Source organism: Eucalyptus grandis, chromosome 2 (genome assembly GCF_016545825.1).
Source record: "Eucalyptus grandis isolate ANBG69807.140 chromosome 2, ASM1654582v1, whole genome shotgun sequence".
Taxonomy (NCBI): Eukaryota; Viridiplantae; Streptophyta; class Magnoliopsida; order Myrtales; family Myrtaceae; genus Eucalyptus; species Eucalyptus grandis.
In genome coordinates, this window is record NC_052613.1 from 51,073,609 (window position 1) to 51,093,239 (window position 19,631).

The following is a 19,631-nucleotide window of genomic DNA, read 5'->3' on the forward strand; positions in this document are numbered from 1 at the left end:
TCCATAAATCTGACTTTTATGAACGAGACTTTTCGACTTAGAGCTTTCAGGCACCGGGCGTTGTGGCCCGGATGGGACGGGGAGTTGTGGGGATAGGGGACCAAGGTCCGGCGTTGATCCCGGGGGAACAAGGAAATTGAAGCTTTTGGAGGGGTAATTCAAGACTGGAATTCAAGACTGGCTCTACGCTCATGCAAGCTCGTTCGCATAAAATTGTTTGGTCTTAAAAATGCTACTGCGATTGACGCCCGGAATGAGGGGAAGGTTTAAGGACGGGGTTTAGGAGGTTCTACTAGGTACCGTAGTTGATGGAGGGCATTGGTATCTATAATCGACACGACACGATAACGTTTTCTTAAAAATGTTTGGAAAATATATTAAATATATTTTTATATATAAATACATAAATAAATAATAATAAAAATAGCATAAATTAATTTACAGGTATTAAATAAATATTATTCATTATTTTAATTTGTTACATTAATACACAAAACTTAGAGGAAAAAACATTGTTTAAAGAAAAATGCTGAAATGATATTTTTAAATTTATTTTGGGGTTTATCATTATAGCATTTTTTTTACTTAGAGTAAAAGACTTTTAAAAAAAATAAAACTTTCTAAAAAAATATAACAAAAAAAACTTTTGTTTTTATAGCGATTTTGTTACTTCTTTTATTACTATTTTGTGTATATTTATATTCTGTCCTCATCTAAGATTGACTAGCGTGGTTACAAGTGGTTGCAAGGGGTCAGTGTGCGCATGGCGACGTGTGCAATCATCATTGAGGGGTCGTGTGAACTTTGCATGGGACCGCGCGATTTGGGTCACGATGACCTCCGAGAGGGTTGCGCGACCCTCGATGGGAAAAGATTTCTCAAACCCTTTGGTAGCTCTGCGTTGGTGGTCTTTTTTTGATGCCCATTTCCAAGGTCTTATAACCTCAAATGGCGGCCGTCTTTAGTTAGGATTAGTGATTGCCTACCCATGGCAAACTATCATCACTAACTTTTTTTTTTCTTTTGTCCTCAATTTTGACAAATTCTTTCATCTAAATATAATTTTTCCAAACACTATTTTGGCGACGTGTGCAATCAATTGACTTCAAAATAAACTTTTCACGATATAATTTATCAAACACAATTTGCATTTTGAAAAACCTTCCTTATAACTCAAATCGGCTTTTCATTTTTCCCCCATGGCCGTTTTTTTTTTCCCTCTTTTTTAACAAAAAAAAGTCTTTGCAAGCCTTAACATGGGACTTCGGGCTCTTTCGACTTGTCTGAGGTTCCTGCTAATGGATCCGTACTACCGGATCTGTGGGCCCATCCTTGCGAGGTCCACCATTAACGGCCATTGGGCGGTGCCATTTCAGACCGGGCCTTGGTCACCTTTGGGCTAAATCACTGACGAGGGCTCGAACCCAGCTCCGTTAGCTTTCCTAAGAACGTCAGGAGGAGGAAGTCCGTGGAAACGACGTCGTCTTTTACAGCATTCATTCCAGAAGAGAAGAAGAGAAGAGAAGAGAAGAAAAGAATAATAAGAACAGAAGACTCTTCTTTGACGCCTTTTCGGTTTAGGGCCGTTGCGCGAACTCCCCTGGCCCTCAACGCCCCACCACCAACCGCCGCACGACCCCGCACGACCCCGCACGTACGTTCCCCTTCCCTCACGCGCGTCCGCTGGCACCCCAACGACGTTTCGCGTCGCACGCGCGCCGACGCGCGTGAACAGCGACCTCCCTGCTCTCGAGAATGAAAACGAGGCTACCAATTAACAATTAACGCGCTTTTGGGATTGGATTGGGAAAGGGGAAACCGAATCGGCAAAAAATAACGGGGCGAAGCAAAATATTAAATTCGGCCAAAAAGAATTACTTCCGAGGGTTCCAAGGGAGGCGAGATCGAGGAAGAGAGGGTGAAGGAAAAAAAAAAAAAAAAAAAAAGGAAAAAAAGGAGAATAAAAATCAAGTCAAATCAGAATCGGGGGAAGGGAGAGCTCAGCTTTGGATTTGGAGGGTTAAATTATTTTATTTTTTATATATTTTTTTTGGGTGGGCTTGTGGGTATATGCTCTGGTGGATTTCCTCTGTTTCATCGTTCGCGAGTTGGTGTTCGGGGGAGAAGAGCGCGCTTTTTCTGATTTCGCCGGCCGCCGGGATTTCGGCGCCGCTTCGTGGATCGGGCGATCCGCCGAGGAGGCGGCAGGAGGGGGGGACAAGATGAACGGATGGGAGAGGGTGAAGTCGTCGAAATCCAGATTCGGCCGCCACTCGCACATCAGCAGCGACGACCGCCCGTCGCGGACGGTCCGGCTCGGCCACGTCCAGCCCCAGGCGCCGACGCACCGCACCATCTACTGCAACGATCGCGACGCCAATCTGACGGTGAAATTCAAGGTCAGTCGCGTTTCGTTTCGTTTCGTTTCCGATCCGTTCGTGTTACGTCGCGGGAGATTTGGGAGGCGAGAGCGTCGCGCGAGGAAATTCGTTTGGTGGGGGAGGTCGGCAGGAGAGGCTCGGAAATGGAGCCCCGAGTGTACTGAGTTTGACGCTTTCGATTTTGTTTAATTTTGTTTTCGTTTCCTTTTTTCCTGTGCAAATATTGCGGGTGCGTGGAGGAGGCTGTGATGTGGATTTTGCGCAGTTGTGATGCGATGATAGGCTTTTCTGAGGTTTTAGTGATGAGTGATTTGGTTCCTCTCGAGGCGGTGATGAGTCTTTGCTGCACTTAATACTGTAGGGTATGATTTCGTTAGGGTTGGTGCTGTTGTATGGTGTACCGGTTCATGGTGTAGATAAAGCCATTGGTGTAGCTGTTGAACTGGAAGGTGATTCTGCTGGACTCAGGTTAAAGAAATTATTGTGGGAAGCGACTAGTTGTTGATATAACTCCGGCAGTTTGAACCACGTGAATTGTAATCTTTCCGCTGTTGAAAAAAAATTAGATCTTCTGTATTTTGATTTGTGATGAGTATCATCTGAGACATTGTTTTTTTTTTTGGGTCGGTAGCCTAATCAGCGAGTTTTTTTCTTTTTCGATAAAAGAGTAGACAAGTAATGTGCATAATGTTTACTAGATCCTGAAGGAGACCTTGTTGCCTGACTGCAAATTATGTGCATGTTTGGTCATTTGGCAGTATCAGGAACCCTCTATACCATGCCCACTTGAACAAACATGTAATTTTAGGAAATTATAAACTCTTAAGATGGTCTTGATGGTTCCCATCCTTGTTGTAGCTGTTGGAATTCTCATCAGTCACCTAAACTGTATTTTTATTAGCCTTTTATACCTAAACGATTGCCTTGCTTAGCTACATTTTTGTTGGATTATTATGATCTGAGAAATGCCACACAGTTTGATGACCCACTTGTGATCAGTTGCCTTTTAAATCCAATTCGTCTCCCGTCTTTTTCTTTTATCCTCCATTTCCCCCTTTTAGAATATATTTAAAAGCTCAAAAATCTTACAAACTCATATGAACCAATGATTTCCTTTAGTTCCTTGAGTAAACTCGTATTTTGAAAATATTTCAGTTGATGATGCTTCTTTCACTTTAGATTAGCTCAATCACTTGTCTCTTCCCATGGAAGTTCAATTTTCTTGATGATTTCACTGTGGAAGAAGCTGTACTTCGATGAACAAGTTGTCACTTTATTTTAAATTTATAGAAGACTTGAAACCTGCTCTAGCTTTTTACTTTTCACTATCAAAGTCTCTGGACCTTATTAGTTTCTTTGAGATGGATTAGAGCCTTTCTCAAGATAATTGTTCTGCTAATTGATACATTGAAAGGGTTCTACGAGGAGAATTCATCAAGACGCTACAGTCATATCTTGCTCTCTTGCCGCGTTTATTGTTATCTTAGATCCAACTGGTGACACTAACATTTGAGCTTGGACTCTCCAACTTGACCAGAAGCTTTATGTTATATCCAACTTATTGAAGATGGAATTTCCATAAGTTTGATACTTGAATGAGATTGTCTGAAGTTGTCATTTCATTCTATTAGTTATGGAGCTTCTAAGGGTTCTTGCTCTCTTATTTTGTCTTTAACTACCATTTTTTCCATTGTTAAGGGAAACTCAATATCGACAACCAAGTACAACTTCTTCACATTTATACCTAAAGGGTTGTTTGAACAGGTAAATCAGTGTGAAATATCTTGTGCCATAGAGTTTATGGTTTCTTATACCCATTGCTCATTTAGTAAACTTGTTTTATGTTGGTGCATTACTGGCCATGTGCCATTTTAATTGCCTAGATGCCTGACATCATGTATGTCATCAAATTGACAGTTCAGGCGGGTTGCTAACCTGTACTTTCTCATGATATCAATTTTGTCGGCAACACCTTTCAGGTATGTTAAAATATTCTTAGACCATACTGGCCGGGATGATTGCAGGAGTGAGCATTGAGACTAGCTTACCCTTGCTTACCATCATTTTAGAGCTTTTCATCTGATTTTCAATCATGTCTAAAGTTGTCATTTGGCAATTTCTTGGTAATAACTATGATGGTTTTACCATATCATTCACTTTCAATTGCACTTATTTGCAATTACGTACTCCATTTATTACATATTCATAGCCTGTTTCTAAGATTCTGTATGTTGTGAAGCCTGGTAGTTATTATCTTATCGTACAGTGGTCTATGCCAATTCATGCCAAAAAGTGAACATTTTTTTTTTTTTTTTTGGTAAAGGTAAGAGATATATATTGACTTAAGCCAAAAAGTGAACATTCAGGAGCAGAAGATGGAAAACTTGGCTGGTGATAGATAGAATGGAGTTGACATGCCTTTCCATCCTTCCGAGCAACACATTTGAGAGATTGAACTTCAAATTTGAATTAATATTATGTCATAAAAAAATCTTGGAAGTTTAATTACTTTTGGATTCTCTTTCAATTCTGGTTTCATGCATTTGGTAGGAACTTTGAGCTAGAACCAATGTTGTAACTTCAAATATCCTACCGTGCTTCAGCATACAGGTTTCCAATTGCTCAGTATGTGATTGGAATGTTTCTGTATTTTTTTCATGATTTTATGTGCTTGTAAATTGCGGAAAGTTCTGGAAAGAATGCCTGCTCTGTTATAATTACCTTGTTACTTATTTCCATGTCGGACCCTTTATAGACATGTGTAATTGTGTCGCCTTCTTGGGCTTTTCAATCGTGGCTTTACCATATAGATTGATGTATGAAGTTAGGGACCTTTGTTTTGTTTGTATTAATCCTTGCTTTTTTATTGTGCTTCAAAGATGATATTTTGCTGTAACAAACTTCTTTTGATCTGTCAGTCCTGTGAGCCCTGTAACGAACATGGTCCCCCTCAGTTTGGTTCTTCTTGTGTCTCTGTGTAAGGAGGCATATGAGGACTGGGTAAGTATAATTCGTCTTAATTTGCTTGCTATCTAGATTTCTTTTTTCTCCCTTTCTTTTTATTCAGTAATTTTTTTTTTCTTGTGATGCCATTTGGTGTTTCTAAAGGGTTTGTTTTGTTTACTAAGTACTGGGTCATGTAATTGTGTCACAGGAGAAGCTAGAATATGCTTAACCTGTTTTTTTTTCCTTCTATTTATGCATAACAGAAACGTTTTCAAAATGACATGGCGATAAATAACACTCTTGTGGACGTGTTACAAGATCAACGGTGGGAGCCCATCCCCTGGAAGAAGTTACAAGTTGGAGATATTGTGAAAGTGAGTAGTATTTATGTTTTTAGACTGACTTTTTCTGTATGATTTATCATGTGATCGTGTTTCATCTGGTGAAAGACATTGTATTTTATTGAAGTAGATCATTTGTGTGTGGAATGGTGTCATCTTCAGGGTGTTATCTTTATGTTGGATTTGGCAATATCATGCATCACAGTTTTTACATTCTATGTTAGTTCTCCAATTTTATATTGGGTGATTATTGCTAATTGAGCTTCCATAACCATGCCATGTTCACTATTTATTCTGCAAATTCTAAATATATCTCTCTCTTCAATGTCCATGCTCGTCTTTTGCATTTGAGATTTTACTATGCTTGTCTTCTGCCTTTGAGAGATTTTGGTGCTTGGAAGAAGCCAATTTTTTTTCCCTCTAATTCTGGACTATTTCATGCTCAATAATATTTACTATCGTAGTTCTTGTTCTTTAATTTTAAAGATAGTCTAGCATGCTTGAAGATGCAGAAAAAATTAAGTTATCTTGCATATCTTGTTACATTTTACTGCTCCATATGGTTTCATCATATTCTGGAAATGGTGATTAAGCATCGTGTGGCTCCAATTGAGGATAAGTTGAGAGAAATTCGTTTGAAATGATTTGGTCATGTGGAACAAAGGTTTTAGATGTCCAATGAGGAGAGTTAATCTGGGTATGAAGACTTGGGTTAGAAGGGGGAAGGGAAGACTTAAAGGACATGGAATGAGACGACAAAGAAAGATTTGGACCACATAGAGGTTACATAAGAAGACATGATGCAAATAGCTGGCTTCATTTAGAGGGATGAGGCTTTTCTTGTTGTTGTTGTAGACATTCCCGTATTTGGGAAAGTGTAGCTTTTGTAGCATTGGACCTTTGAAACTGAGAGGGACCTGTTATGAGGAGCTCTGTTGTAGAAGTGTAGCTTTTCATAGATGTGTGATAATGCTGCATTATGTTGGCTATACTCTTCATAATCTTGCATTTGGCTGTTTCCCCACGTATGAACAAAAGTCATTAATTTGGCAATGGCGACTCATATTCTGATTTTCTTTAACTCTGGTGAAATTGTTTCTTGTACCCGTTGCAGGTTAAACAGGATGGCTTCTTTCCTGCAGATTTGCTTTTTCTCGCTAGTACAAATGCTGACGGAGTCTGCTACACTGAGGTTTAAGAACAATCATTCTTGAATCTTGACATGCTGGTTGCATTTCATTGCTGTTATTTATCTTACACTGAGGTCTAAGAACAACCATTCTCGAATCTTGATATGCTGGTTGCATTTCGTTGCTGTTATTTATCTGTCATGTTTGACTTTGCTTTTTCAAATTTTCAGACTGCAAATTTGGATGGTGAAACAAATTTAAAGATCCGGAAGGCTTTGGAGAGGACTTGGGATTATGTTACCCCAGAAAAAGCATGGGAATTCAAAGGTGAAATTTTCTTTTGATTCCTCTATTGTCATCTCATCTTTCTATGGTCCCCATGCTCCTTTTTTTTTTTTTTTCCTTGAAAGGGGGAGGGGGATGCAATATTAATATTCCGCATGATTTCATTTAATTTTATTTCTGACAAAATGGACATATTTGGTTTATATACTATGGGAGGGGAAGTGTTCAAAGATACTCAGAATATTTGTATAGGTTTATACTCGGTCTATGGTGTACAGTGGGAAATCTATAATTACCATATTGAATAATGTGAATAGTTAGAGAGACCAACCCCAGCTTTCAATCAGAAAATCCCTCTCTTGGTTTCATTTTTACATTCGTTTATATTCATTGTGACTAACTTTCAAGCAACATATTTGTTGTTTTGTGCTATTATTACACCATTGAACTTTCAAGGATAAAATCATGTTATTTGTCAAAAATACTTGGGAATTTAAGATTACTAGACGAACATACAACTTAAGTCAGTTGTTCACCGAGCATTGCCCAATGTGGACTGGTTGCAAATGTCATTTTTCCGTATAACTTATTGCATACCGCACTTTAAGAGCTCTTATTCAGGCTAATAAAAAAGGCTTTACTATTTTCATGGGACTTAAACTTTTCGAGTGTTGGCTCTACTCTCCCTCTCTCTCACACATTGCAAATTTCACTTCTCCTCTCTCAAAGTTTTCCATACCTCCTGCTTTATTAGGATGGGGATGGGATATATATATCACCTTTGATTTTGTTGGTAAAAGGTACTTTTATCTCTTATCTGATGAATACTAACATCACATGAGCAGAAGAGAGGATGAAAGTCCTATGTACGCATGAAAGAAAGAACCTGGATGCAAATCAAGGCAATTAGTAGAGAATCTGAAAATAATAAGGAACTAAGTCGCTGTTTTACAAGAGATTCACTGTTTGGATATCCAAGAGCCTAAAGTTTGAGCTCTTAAATAAGTGCCGCTGGTTTCTTATACCCTCCAGCCACTTGGTGTAGATTCCATGTATTTGTCTGAATTAACAAGCTCATCTGTTTTCCTGTGCAAGACTGTGTACTCACAGGTCAAGTGGATGAATTCTCTTTTGTTGATTCATAATGTTAATTTGTCTCATTCCCCGTCTTCAATATTTTTATATATCTGTGGGAAGATGAGCTTACTTCCTTCTTTTTGCTGAACAGTTTCTGGTGGTCATAGCTTGTTTTTGCAGCAAGAATAATCTTAAATAAGCATATCTTTCCTTTCCTTTCTTTTGCTTGCCTTTTACAACTTCATGTTTTTCTGATTGATGTCTCTGTAAGATGAGCTAGGATCACTGATGGCCGTTGAGGATCTTCCTGATGGTGGTGTATATTTGTGAATGAAACATGAAGATGTGAATGATCTCTCTGACCCATCCTTTGATGTGGCGTACATGGTCATGTCTTATTCATTGTTATTTGCATGATTGGCTGATTTTTTTAATAAATCTTACACGAAAGCCATTTTATCTGATCTTTATTCTTCCCAGAATCCCTCTTGAAGCCAACAAAAGCAGAATAGATACAAATTTCAGTTAGTTCTGCCTTTAAACCCAAGCAAGTTCCCAAACATGTTGGTGTCCTTGTTGATGGGTTGGCATGCCTAGAATTTCCTTTCGAAGTAATCTATATATTTTTGTCACTTATGAAGCATGAGATCCGGAACTTTTACCTGCGGATGTGCTTGTAGCTCCAATGCTGGAATGCTGATGGATCCAAATTATGGATTTTATGACTAGATTTGGAATATTTGTTGTAAAGCAGTCTTTTGCTTTCTCTATAGTAGATTAGTCCTCAAGCATTTGCCCTCCAGTTGGTTTTTTGTGAGGCCTAAGCAGCTATTGTCTTCTCTGCTTATGTGAACTAAAAGTAACATGTGCTCTGTGTACATGCTTGCACCACGAATGTAAACAATGGCTTTCTAGCATGCACTTAAACAATCATCTTGCTCTACCTTTTCTGCCTTACAGATGTCACAGACTTACCTTCGGACAGGAAAAAAAGAAAAACTCACGAAAATTTTTTGCCAATTGCAGGTGAAGTGCAGTGTGAGCAACCAAACAATTCGTTGTACACGTTCACTGGCAATCTTATACATCAAAAGCAAACTTTACCTCTCACCCCAAACCAAATTCTGTTGCGGGTATGGTTGCTTTTCTGTTGTTTACTGTCCTTCATTTAGTCTGGAGGTCTTTATTTTTTATTCATTGAGTTGCTATAATGTTTTTGATGCACAAACCTCTTACTCAAGTTCTCTGCATTTCTCGTAAATATATTCTTTAGAAATACATTAGATCATTCAAGAAATATGGTTTTAAGCTATTCTTCTGCTTCTACATATGTTGATGTGGACTTTTCATTCACTGAATTGTGGGACCGTGGCATACATATTTTCAGGGATGCAGTCTTAGGAACACTGAATACATTGTTGCTGCGGTCATTTTTACTGGTCATGAGACTAAGGTATGCTCCCAGAAATCTCTTCATACCCCTGTTTGGTCCTTTGTTACTTGCCTTAGCAGCAAATATCTCTGGTAGGATGAAACAGATTTAATTCTGCTGATGTGAAAATGGTACATTTGTGATACAAATATGCCCTGAATTGTGGCAGGCATTCTCCATCTATGTTGAGAACACTGATTTTATAAGTTCCGTCTTTTGTTGGCACAAATAATTGCAGGTTATGATGAATGCCATGAATGTTCCTTCCAAGAGGAGTACATTAGAGAGAAAACTGGACAAACTTATACTCACCCTTCTTGCTACTCTCTTTGTCATGTGTTTCATTGGAGCCATTGGCAGGTGCGGCAATTTCCTGCCTTGGATTTCTTGATTATGTTACCATCATTACATGAAATTACTTCAACCAAAAAAAAAGAAGAAGAAAGAATCTGCATTTCTACTATTGTTATATTTTCTTGTCATTACCTTCACATGATCTCATACATGGAGTTTTGCAGTGCTACTTTTATAAATCGCAAGTATTATTACTTGAGTCTGGGGAAGGGAGTGGAAGCTCAGTTTAACCCTGACAACAGACTAGTGGTACTTTATAATAGCGACTCTCTCTCTCTCTCTCTCTCACATGCGCACACATGCAGGCGCATGAACGCACGTACATGCACCTTCATTTTTTTTGCACTATAATTTTGTTTTTTTCTTTTCAGGTATTTGCGGCGACAATGCTCACCCTTGTTACCCTTTTCTCAACTATTATTCCAATATCTCTGTATGTATCAATTGAGGTTAGTCTTCCAGGCTTGTGGTATATTCAGATGCACAAGTTGTCTTTCTCCACAACAGGATTTATTTATCTAAATATAATTCTCTTCCTACACATTCATTTGGTGTTTGTCCTTCTTTTGTGCAAATTTCAGATGATCAAAATTTTTCAGTCCACGCAATATATCAACAAGGATTTGCACATGTATCATGCCGAGACCAATACCCCCGCACTAGCTAGGACTTCCAATTTAAATGAAGAACTTGGACAGGTAGATGGGTGTTATAGTTATTGTTGGCAATGAGGTCATTCTCATAATTTTGCTGTACAACAGTAACTATAGCAGTGTACATAAATGACCTTGTTATACTTTATAGTAAAGATAAAGCTGTTAGAGAGGTTCTTTGTCACTTGCTATTATCGTTTCACCTTTGCCATGTCAAGAAATTGCTTTTCCAACTATTAATTATGGAAATTGCTGCTTGGTACAGGTGGAATATATATTTTCAGATAAAACTGGAACTTTAACTAGAAATATGATGGAGTTTTTCAAGTGTTCAATTGGTGGAGAGGTTTATGGAACAGGCATAACTGAAATAGAGATGGGTGGGGCCCAACGGACTGGCAATAGAGTGGAGGTATAATGGGACATTTCATATGAAAATTAATGATGCATCTGTATCAATCGATAAATTTATGTGGCATCATCATGCAGATGTACAGGTCAGCCAATGCAGTCCACGAGAAGGGTTTTAATTTTGACGATGCAAGGCTCATGCGTGGAGCTTGGAGAAATGAGCCAAATCCTGATATGTGCAAGGTTGGTGTTACATTATAAGCAAATAGCCTATCAGCTTCTCTCATTAGGTGAAGGTTTAACTATCAAAGTATGTTTTCATTTGGGATACACTTGGATTGATATTGTTGTTGATTTTTAGGAGCTAGTTTTTGCTCCTCCATACTATTGAAGGTACGGTAGAATAATGCTTATTGTTTAGCTCACGCATGTGTATGTTTGTGCACATAGGTGGATGGGTGGTTTGCAGACATCTTCTTAAATGTTTGAGTCATCTATAGTGTCTTTTTAGATGCACCATGTCCAAAGTTATGCAAAAAAAGGCTTGGATATCTTCCTTTATGAGCATTATGAGAAAGAGCTATGGTGTGTGATCCTACTTTATTCAAAGATCTTGATTGATATGTTAATGTTTGAAAGATCAATTGAACAATCTGTATATAAGTTGCAAATAAACCAAGAGAAGACGTTAACAAGCAATATAGGTCAGGTTGCTTAATCTCTTGAAATGTCATGCATTTGGGAATGTGCTTTTAGATGTAACCAGATATTCGAGAGATCCTCTCCTAGATCTAATTTTTGTTTGTCTCCTGTTATTGATCCACATTGTATGTAACCACCAAGTGTCTCTACGGTAGTAATTGCAATGCATGTCTCAACCTTGAGAATTATTGCCAGTGATCCCATTTTCTCTTATTAGAAGCTTCAAATTAGATCCTCTCCTAAATTTAAGATATGTATTATGATGAAGTTCTGGCAACCTTTTAGTATATGCTTTATATGGTTCCATTGATTGAGTAAACAAGGATATTCGTGATATTGGATCTGTGGCCCTCCTCTTCTAAAGAATGCTTATATGTTCTTAATCTGCAGGAGTTTTTCAGGTGTCTCGCTATATGTCATACTGTATTACCTGAAGGAGATGATTCTCCAGAAAAGATAACATATCAAGCTGCATCACCTGATGAAGCTGCACTGGTGATTGCTGCAAAGAACTTTGGCTTCTTCTTCTACAGGTTTGCCCTTACTATGTCTGCACATGATGAATTTCTTCTTTAATTTTATAGCTTTCTTTGGCTACTGATGAGGAAGTTCATCTTCCATATAACTGACAATATGTGGTTGATATAGCACCATTGCTTCATTATCATGTTTGGCAATATTCTTACCTAATGAATTGTTGTTTGACCAATTATAGTGTTTGTAATGTCGATTCAAATCATAAAGCATGCCACAGTAATGGTCCTCATGTTTGTCTTAGTCATTTGTTATCTTACTCAGCCAGAAGATTGTTCTATTTGCAGGCGTACACCTACTATGATATATGTCCGAGAATCTCATGTGGAAAAGATGGGTAAAATTGATGATGTTGCCTATGAGATTCTCAATGTCCTTGAGTTTAACAGGTGGTCAACTTTTCCTTTTATACTTAATGCATATATTTTCACATTCAGTGAAACTAACAATTTTGGTGTCTTTGTTGAATATCTAGCACGAGGAAGCGTCAGTCTGTTGTGTGCCGTTATCCAAATGGCAGACTCGTTTTGTACTGCAAAGTAATAAAATATGACCCTTTTGTTTTTCCTCCCTTGTATGAATGAGATTGCCAAATGCTGCTCAGAATCAAATTTGACTTTCCGAGGAACGTATTTTCTGCAGGGAGCTGATTCTGTGATCTATGAGAGGTTAGCTCCAGGACAAGATGACTTGAAAAGAATAACCAGGGAAAACTTGGAACAATATGGATCTGCTGGATTGCGTACCCTTTGCTTGGCCTATAGAGATTTGAGTCCCGAGATATATGAAGGGTGGAATGAGAAGTTTATACAGGCTAAATCATCACTAAGAGACCGTGAGAAGAAATTGGATGAGGTACATGGCATCCTAACAAGTCAATGTTACACTAACAGAATAAGCATAGAGTAAATATGCTTTTGTTCTCTCTTTCCCCTTCAGGGTTCTTCTGACCTATATGGAACGTAAAATTTTAGCCTTCTGAATCTCAGTGTGCATCTATATGGTTGAGAACGACTGTCTGCATGAGAACCAGCCTTTGTGGAGTCTTGCTACCTATGTTCAAGACCTCTCAACATCCCTCTCTCCCACTCTCAATATCTGGTTTTTTCATTAAAAAAGTACAAGATATTTTAAATTTTGTCCCAGGATTCTTAAAATATGTAAATTTCAATTTGAATTTGCTAGTATAAAGATTAGGTTTCTCTTTCGCATACTGCAAATTTGAAGGACAAAATGGAAATTAAATCTTCATATTTTGGAATATGAAAAGTCATAGTTGTCTTCAGTGAGAAGATTTGTGTATCTGACTATGAAGTTGTCATCACTGCTGTTCTGTCAGTGAAGATGAATATCACTGATTAAAGGGGTCAATTACATGGCTTGTCATGGTTTTTCTTGTATTGCTTCAATTAGTAGTATTGAAATTGTGATTCATGTGTAGGTTGCAGAACTAATAGAAAAGGAGCTTATATTGATTGGATGCACTGCAATTGAAGACAAACTTCAGGAAGGAGTACCCAATTGTATAGAGACTCTTTCTAAAGCTGGGATTAAGATATGGGTGCTAACAGGGGACAAGATGGAAACGGCTATCAACATCGCTTATGGTGCGTGACCTATTACAAAACTGCTTGTTATATTTAATTATGCTGTTGTGACTAAAAAATTAAACCTTTTTTGCTGCAGCATGCAAGTTGATTCATAATGATATGAAACAGTTTATCATTAGTTCGGAGACAGATGTGATTAGAGAAGTTGAAGAAAGGGTGAGAGGAATTACTTGCTTCAGCCATCTGTGCTGTGAAATTTACAAGATTCATTCATGTAACTATGTATTCGCTGTCCAGGGTGACCCAGTTGAGCTTGCACGTGTGATGAAGGAAGAAGTCAGAAAAGAGCTGAGTAAAAGTCTTGAGGAAGCACAAAGCTGTTTTCGCACTGTATCTGGTCCAAAACTTGCTCTTGTGATTGATGGGAAGTGCTTAATGTATGCATTGGACCCAAATTTGCGTACAATGCTGCTGAATTTGAGCTTGAACTGTACTTCAGTTGTTTGCTGCCGTGTCTCTCCTTTACAGAAAGCGCAGGTAGCCTCTGATGACTGTTAATATTGCATGTTACAAGAGTTCGAAGTACATGCTAATTAATTATGTATCACATAATTAGAGAAATATCAGCTCCCCTGTATTGGAAATTGGTGTTGGTTGACATTTTTAATTGTCGTGTCACTGGTTTAATTTCTTTCGAATATGATTGGTGCTTCTGATAACATTCATGCCATGATCTGTGAAAGTGATCCTGCAACTGGGTCACAAAAACTATTATATGCCATACACTCATATTTCGTTTTGAATTTTTAAATTGGTACCATTTTTCATCAAGCGGGAGTAGGAAGAACTTTCCCTCCATTATTTGATTTACTGATCAAAGGAGTGTAGGAAGAACATTTAAAATGGAACAAGAAGCAAACTAAGCCTTATACCACTTAGTTTGAGTCAGCTATGGGAATCCTTAAAGACTCTCGCTTGTAACTATTTCAAGTCTTTGTAAGCTGTGAATATTGCATGTCTTTATTTATCATCTCCTTCCACATCTTTTAGGCTAGATATTGAGCACTTAGAGCTTACAGAAGATTTGATACGGAATAGAGCACATTAGCGTAATAAGATGTTGTATAACTGACCTTACTTATGGCTCTATGGTGAAGGTTTAAATTTGTTCTAATGTCATGAGTTTCCTCCCTTCATTTCAATGCCAACATATATTTACTGGAATGTACGGAAGGGGGGTTCATGAAGCTTATGGAGTTTCAACTCTCAGTTATTATTTTATGTGTCTGTAATTTCTTTGATAAAGTTATGCATAGTTACTTCCCAGCTGACATTTTCTGGAGCTTGGTCTACATCGAGTGTTAAGTATTGAGGGATCACATGGTTTTAATATTCAGTTTGAAGTAATTTCTTGAGTTTCTGTAACTCTTTATAGGTGACAAGTCTGGTGAAGAAGGGAGCTCGCAAGATAACGCTTAGCATTGGTGACGGTGCCAATGATGTTAGCATGATTCAAGCGGCTCATGTTGGTGTTGGCATTAGTGGGCAGGAAGGAATGCAAGCTGTGATGGCTAGTGATTTTGCAATTGCACAGTTCCGGTTTCTTTCAGATTTACTTCTTGTGCATGGACGGTGGTCATATCTCAGAATATGCAAGGTCGAGCATATGTCGTGGGACTTATTATTTTGTCACATAAGATAGGTGGCCTGATAATCAGCTTTCTGTCTCTGCAGGTTGTTACTTACTTCTTCTACAAGAACCTTACCTTCACCTTGACTCAATTTTGGTTCACTTTTCAAGCTGGATTTTCTGGTCAAAGATTCTATGATGATTGGTTCCAGTCATTGTATAATGTCATGTTTACTTCTCTTCCGGTGATCATTTTTGGGTTTTTTGAGAAGGTAAGTTTTACTACATCTATTTCCTTGAAATAAAAGCAATTTTACTGTTCTTTTTTGACTCAATGAATGCATGAGATCTTAGATTTGGGATGATAAAATCTGTTATATGTACTGTCTAGTTGAACATTATACATCTTCTAGGATCATTAAGAAAGAGGGAGAGAGAATCAATAAATTTTACATTTTAACTAAATACCTATATAAAAGAGTGTACATAGATGGCTCTATTCGTAGATTAGGAAAGACACTAATAAATTCCTAATTTCCTTATCTGCGACCGCCCACTAACTATTGACTAATATTCTTAAACATACTTCAATTTGCTCCGCCCCCTCAAACCGGTGCATCCAGCTTGCATATGACAGGTATGATTTCTCCCAAAGTTTGTGACCAAAGCTAGATATTGGATGTAGATACATTGGTTTTAAGACAAGGACAATTACACTAAAAATTAAATGTAATCCACATGAACACCAGATTTGATGGAAATGCCGTGAAGAAACACAAAGTTGACACCTCTTTCTCAACAACCGGGTTGAAACATATGAAAAACTGACTTCTGAAGTGCACATACTAAACTGCATCACCCCCATGTTGCTTGACTCTTGCTGCGCGACGGAGGTTTGCTTGACTCTGGCACTCATAGCTGCCTCAAAACTTAACCGCGACTTCGCTCGTTTACAATGTTCAGCAGTGAAAGATGAGTCTGATGGATGAGATCCATGTCAGGGAATGTGGAAATTTCAGGGAAGTGGAATTGGGAGATTTTCTGAAGAAAATGACCTATAGACTTGCAGTTGACAGGGAAACATGGTAGGAGTAAACAAGTTGACGCACATGAAGGACAGGAAAATAGTAGAGACCATAGTTGGACTTGATGGAGAATGGGAGTTAGCTCGATGAACAAGAGCTGGAAATGATGGACATTGACATGAAGAAACAAAGCAGTGACTCGGGCAACACTTGTTGGAACCCTAGATCAGAGAACAAAGGGGCTTGACTGGTAGTGTTCTCTGACCCTGGAGAAAGGGACGAGGACACAGTTGGCTGAGCAAGAGCAAAGTGGATAGATCCAGAGTGGAGAGAGCTTGCATTTGATGGTTTAGGTCAACCGATGAACTGATGAAGGTGAGCAACAAAGATGGCTTGTGATTGACGATGGATGATGAAAGAAGAGGGAGATGGACGGGCAGCAGTGAATAGCGAGACTCCCCTTGATGATAAGCAATGACGACAACGACAACATTGGCAGAGGTCGTGGCTGGAGACAAGCTCGACTTGTGACTGTACAGAGTCAATTGCTTGAGTCCCCCAGGAGAAGAACAGAGTGAGAGCTTTAATTGACACCGTAGATAGATGCTTCAAAAAGGACTATCACCATAGACAAAATGATGGGGACAAACACAGAGATCGTTCAGATGGAGTTGACTCAACAGTGACAGCTAGGGTTTTTTTACCGAAGGCAAGAGGAAAGATGAAGCTGGGGTTTTGATCTGTGAGAGAGGGAGAGAGAGAATCAACAAATACTACATCCTTACTCAATAGCTGAATAAAATAGTACATAGTAGCTCCATATGTAAAGCATGAGAGACACTAACAAAGCTCTGATTTCCTTGTGACCATCTGCTAACTGCTGACTAATGTTCATAAATATACTTAAACATGAATCATAATAGGAGCAAATACTTGACAGTATTATTGCATGTTTTTCCAGGATGTTAGTGCATCACTTTCCAAGAAGTATCCACAACTGTATAAGGAGGGAATACGAAATTCATACTTCAAGTGGAGAGTTGTGGCAGCCTGGGCTTTTTCTGCGTTCTACCAGTCTCTCATCTTTTATCACTTTGTGACAGCTTCTAGTTCTACTGGTCTAAATTCATCAGGAAAAATGTTCGGCCTCTGGGATGTCAGCACAATGGCATTTACCTGTGTTGTTGTAACTGTCAACTTACGCCTTCTTTTGATGTGTAATTCAATTACAAGATGGCATCATATCGGTATCAGTGGAAGCATCCTTGCTTGGTTTGTTTTTGTTTGCATATATTCACTCATAAGGGTGAGTCTCTTCTCTTCCCTTTCTGGGGGTTCTTTCCTTCCCTTTACCTCAGCTAGTCCTTTAGCAATTATTCTGATATTCATCTTATTACATGTATGCGCAGGAAAATCTCTCTTATGTCATCTATGTAATAATGAGTACAGTCTACTTCTACCTAACATTTCTTCTAGTTCCAATTGTTGCGCTGCTTGGTGACTTCTTATGGCAAGGGTAAGGTTTCAGACTTTTATCTGGGCAAAAAAATAAGAACTCATTCTTTTTTTAATTGTTAGGTATATATCTCGCTTGCAATAGGGAGAAACACTGTAACATAGTTTTTAAGTAAATTTGCTTATGAATATTGATTGCAAATCTGCAACTTGGCTTTTCCAAAAGTAACAAAGGACGTTTGTCATGGACTATATAGTGGAGGACCTCCTTTTTCTATCAAATGCCCTTCCTCATCTTCATTGTCGATTTCATGGCTCCTTTTTTCCCTATTTGGTACATGGGTTGTCACGTCTGTACTTTTCCAGTTTTTCATAATTTTATTGGTGTTTCTCAGATGGTCCATCATTTGTGAATTGCATCTGCCCTGCTTCTCTCTCTCTCTCTCTCCCCCCCTCCTCTCTCTCTCTCTCTAACCTCTCTTCCTCCTCTCTGGGCTAAACTTTTGCCTATTTCTGGAATGCGCTTTCAGGATAAATCCATGTATTAACCTTAATCGGTGTAAGTTTTTATTGGCTTGTGGAAACTTGACAGCTTCCTCTTGTCAAGTGATTGTTTTGTGGATTCACGATATTCTATTTTGCAGATTCTGTTTATTAGCAATGAGTGTTTTCTTCAAGTAATTGCAATGGATACTTCTCTGATTAGTTTCTTTTTCCACACTAATTTCATGCACCTGGTTACAGGATTCAAAGGTGGTTCTTCCCATATGATTATCAGATAATACAGGAAATTCACAGGCACGAGCCCGATGATTACACTGGGGCAATGGGCTTGGAAATCAGGAACCAGCTCACAACGGATCAAGAGAGGAGCTTCGCTATTTCTCTACTTCCGCGTGAGACATCTAAGTACACTGGGTTTGCTTTTGACTCACCTGGGTACGAGTCATTTTTCGCTTCACAACATGGTGTCTATGCCCCGCAAAAGGCTTGGGATGTCATAAGAAGAGCCAGCATGAGGACAAAGCCGAAGACATCGACCAAGAAATGAGTTTTAAGTACTACACTTAGATTTTGGTAGCGAGCCATATAGATTCAAATTTGTAAATTTAGAGCTGTACCATAGTCGTAGCCTTTTTCTTATATCTTTTACATATGGACATTATAGTTGCTCTCCATGCTCCAGACCGATTACACTTTTAGAGGAGCTACACTGGCTGGTGCTTTACCTACTTACTAGCTCGGATGTACATGTATATGTCTATTACTATTGCGAAATGAAATTTTTAGACTGTTTTGAGTTTCTCTATTATTGTAAGAATTGCAAATTTACGATCTTGGGATTCTCTCTTCCAAAATTGCCCTTCTCGACAAAGGGTCGTACACATCCCCGAAAAGAAGGAAAGGGAGGGATGCGATGAATTATGGGCTAGTTCTAGCAACTGCGAAGTCTTGTCGTGCTTTTCTGGAAACTGTCTGGTTATGCCCTCGCTTTCGTTGTTTCTTGTCAAAGCTTTTCTTCATTTCTTTCATTGCCGCTGCTCCATTGGCGGCAGTAAGGAGTTCATTTGTCTGTTCTATTTTGTTGAAAGCGCGATTGTTTTGTTGGAAGTACCTCATTAGTTGAAGGAAAAAAACATTTTCTCGGATTTTCAAGACAAATTCAGCTTCTAAGTTCTTGTCCTATGATCCTCATCCAACACAGAACGAATTATGGACTGGATACTTGGTCCTTGTACAAGTACTATTGGCTCCGCGCTTAATCCTTTGGTCTCATTCAGGAGA

At 38.6% G+C, this 19,631-nt stretch overlaps 1 protein-coding gene across 1 annotated transcript; it reads left to right on the plus strand.

Moving 5' to 3' along the window:
- The first annotated feature begins 1,825 nt into the window (after window positions 1-1,825).
- On the plus strand, window positions 1,826-19,158 carry LOC104433584 (phospholipid-transporting ATPase 3). The gene is made up of 27 exons (XM_010046381.3): window positions 1,826-2,399; window positions 4,080-4,145; window positions 4,299-4,360; window positions 5,300-5,381; window positions 5,591-5,701; window positions 6,783-6,860; window positions 7,029-7,125; window positions 9,187-9,293; window positions 9,548-9,613; window positions 9,831-9,952; window positions 10,111-10,195; window positions 10,318-10,395; window positions 10,528-10,644; window positions 10,865-11,011; window positions 11,089-11,193; window positions 12,043-12,185; window positions 12,474-12,575; window positions 12,662-12,725; window positions 12,829-13,041; window positions 13,628-13,793; window positions 13,873-13,952; window positions 14,034-14,273; window positions 15,172-15,393; window positions 15,471-15,638; window positions 17,353-17,697; window positions 17,801-17,907; window positions 18,591-19,158. Exons 1-27 carry the CDS (start codon window positions 2,223-2,225, stop codon window positions 18,895-18,897), a joined length of 3,657 nt encoding a protein of 1,218 aa, XP_010044683.2. The 5' UTR covers window positions 1,826-2,222; the 3' UTR covers window positions 18,898-19,158.
- The last annotated feature ends 473 nt before the right edge of the window (window positions 19,159-19,631 follow it).

Coding starts and splice junctions, on each gene's coding strand:
- LOC104433584 (XM_010046381.3), top strand. CDS start 2,223: ATGAACGGATGGGAGAGGGTGAAGTCGTCGAAATCCAGATTCGGCCGC. Junction 9,294..9,547: donor CAAACCAAATTCTGTTGCGG/GTATGGTTGCTT, acceptor ACATATTTTCAG/GGATGCAGTCTTAGGAACAC. Junction 14,274..15,171: donor CTCCTTTACAGAAAGCGCAG/GTAGCCTCTGAT, acceptor AACTCTTTATAG/GTGACAAGTCTGGTGAAGAA.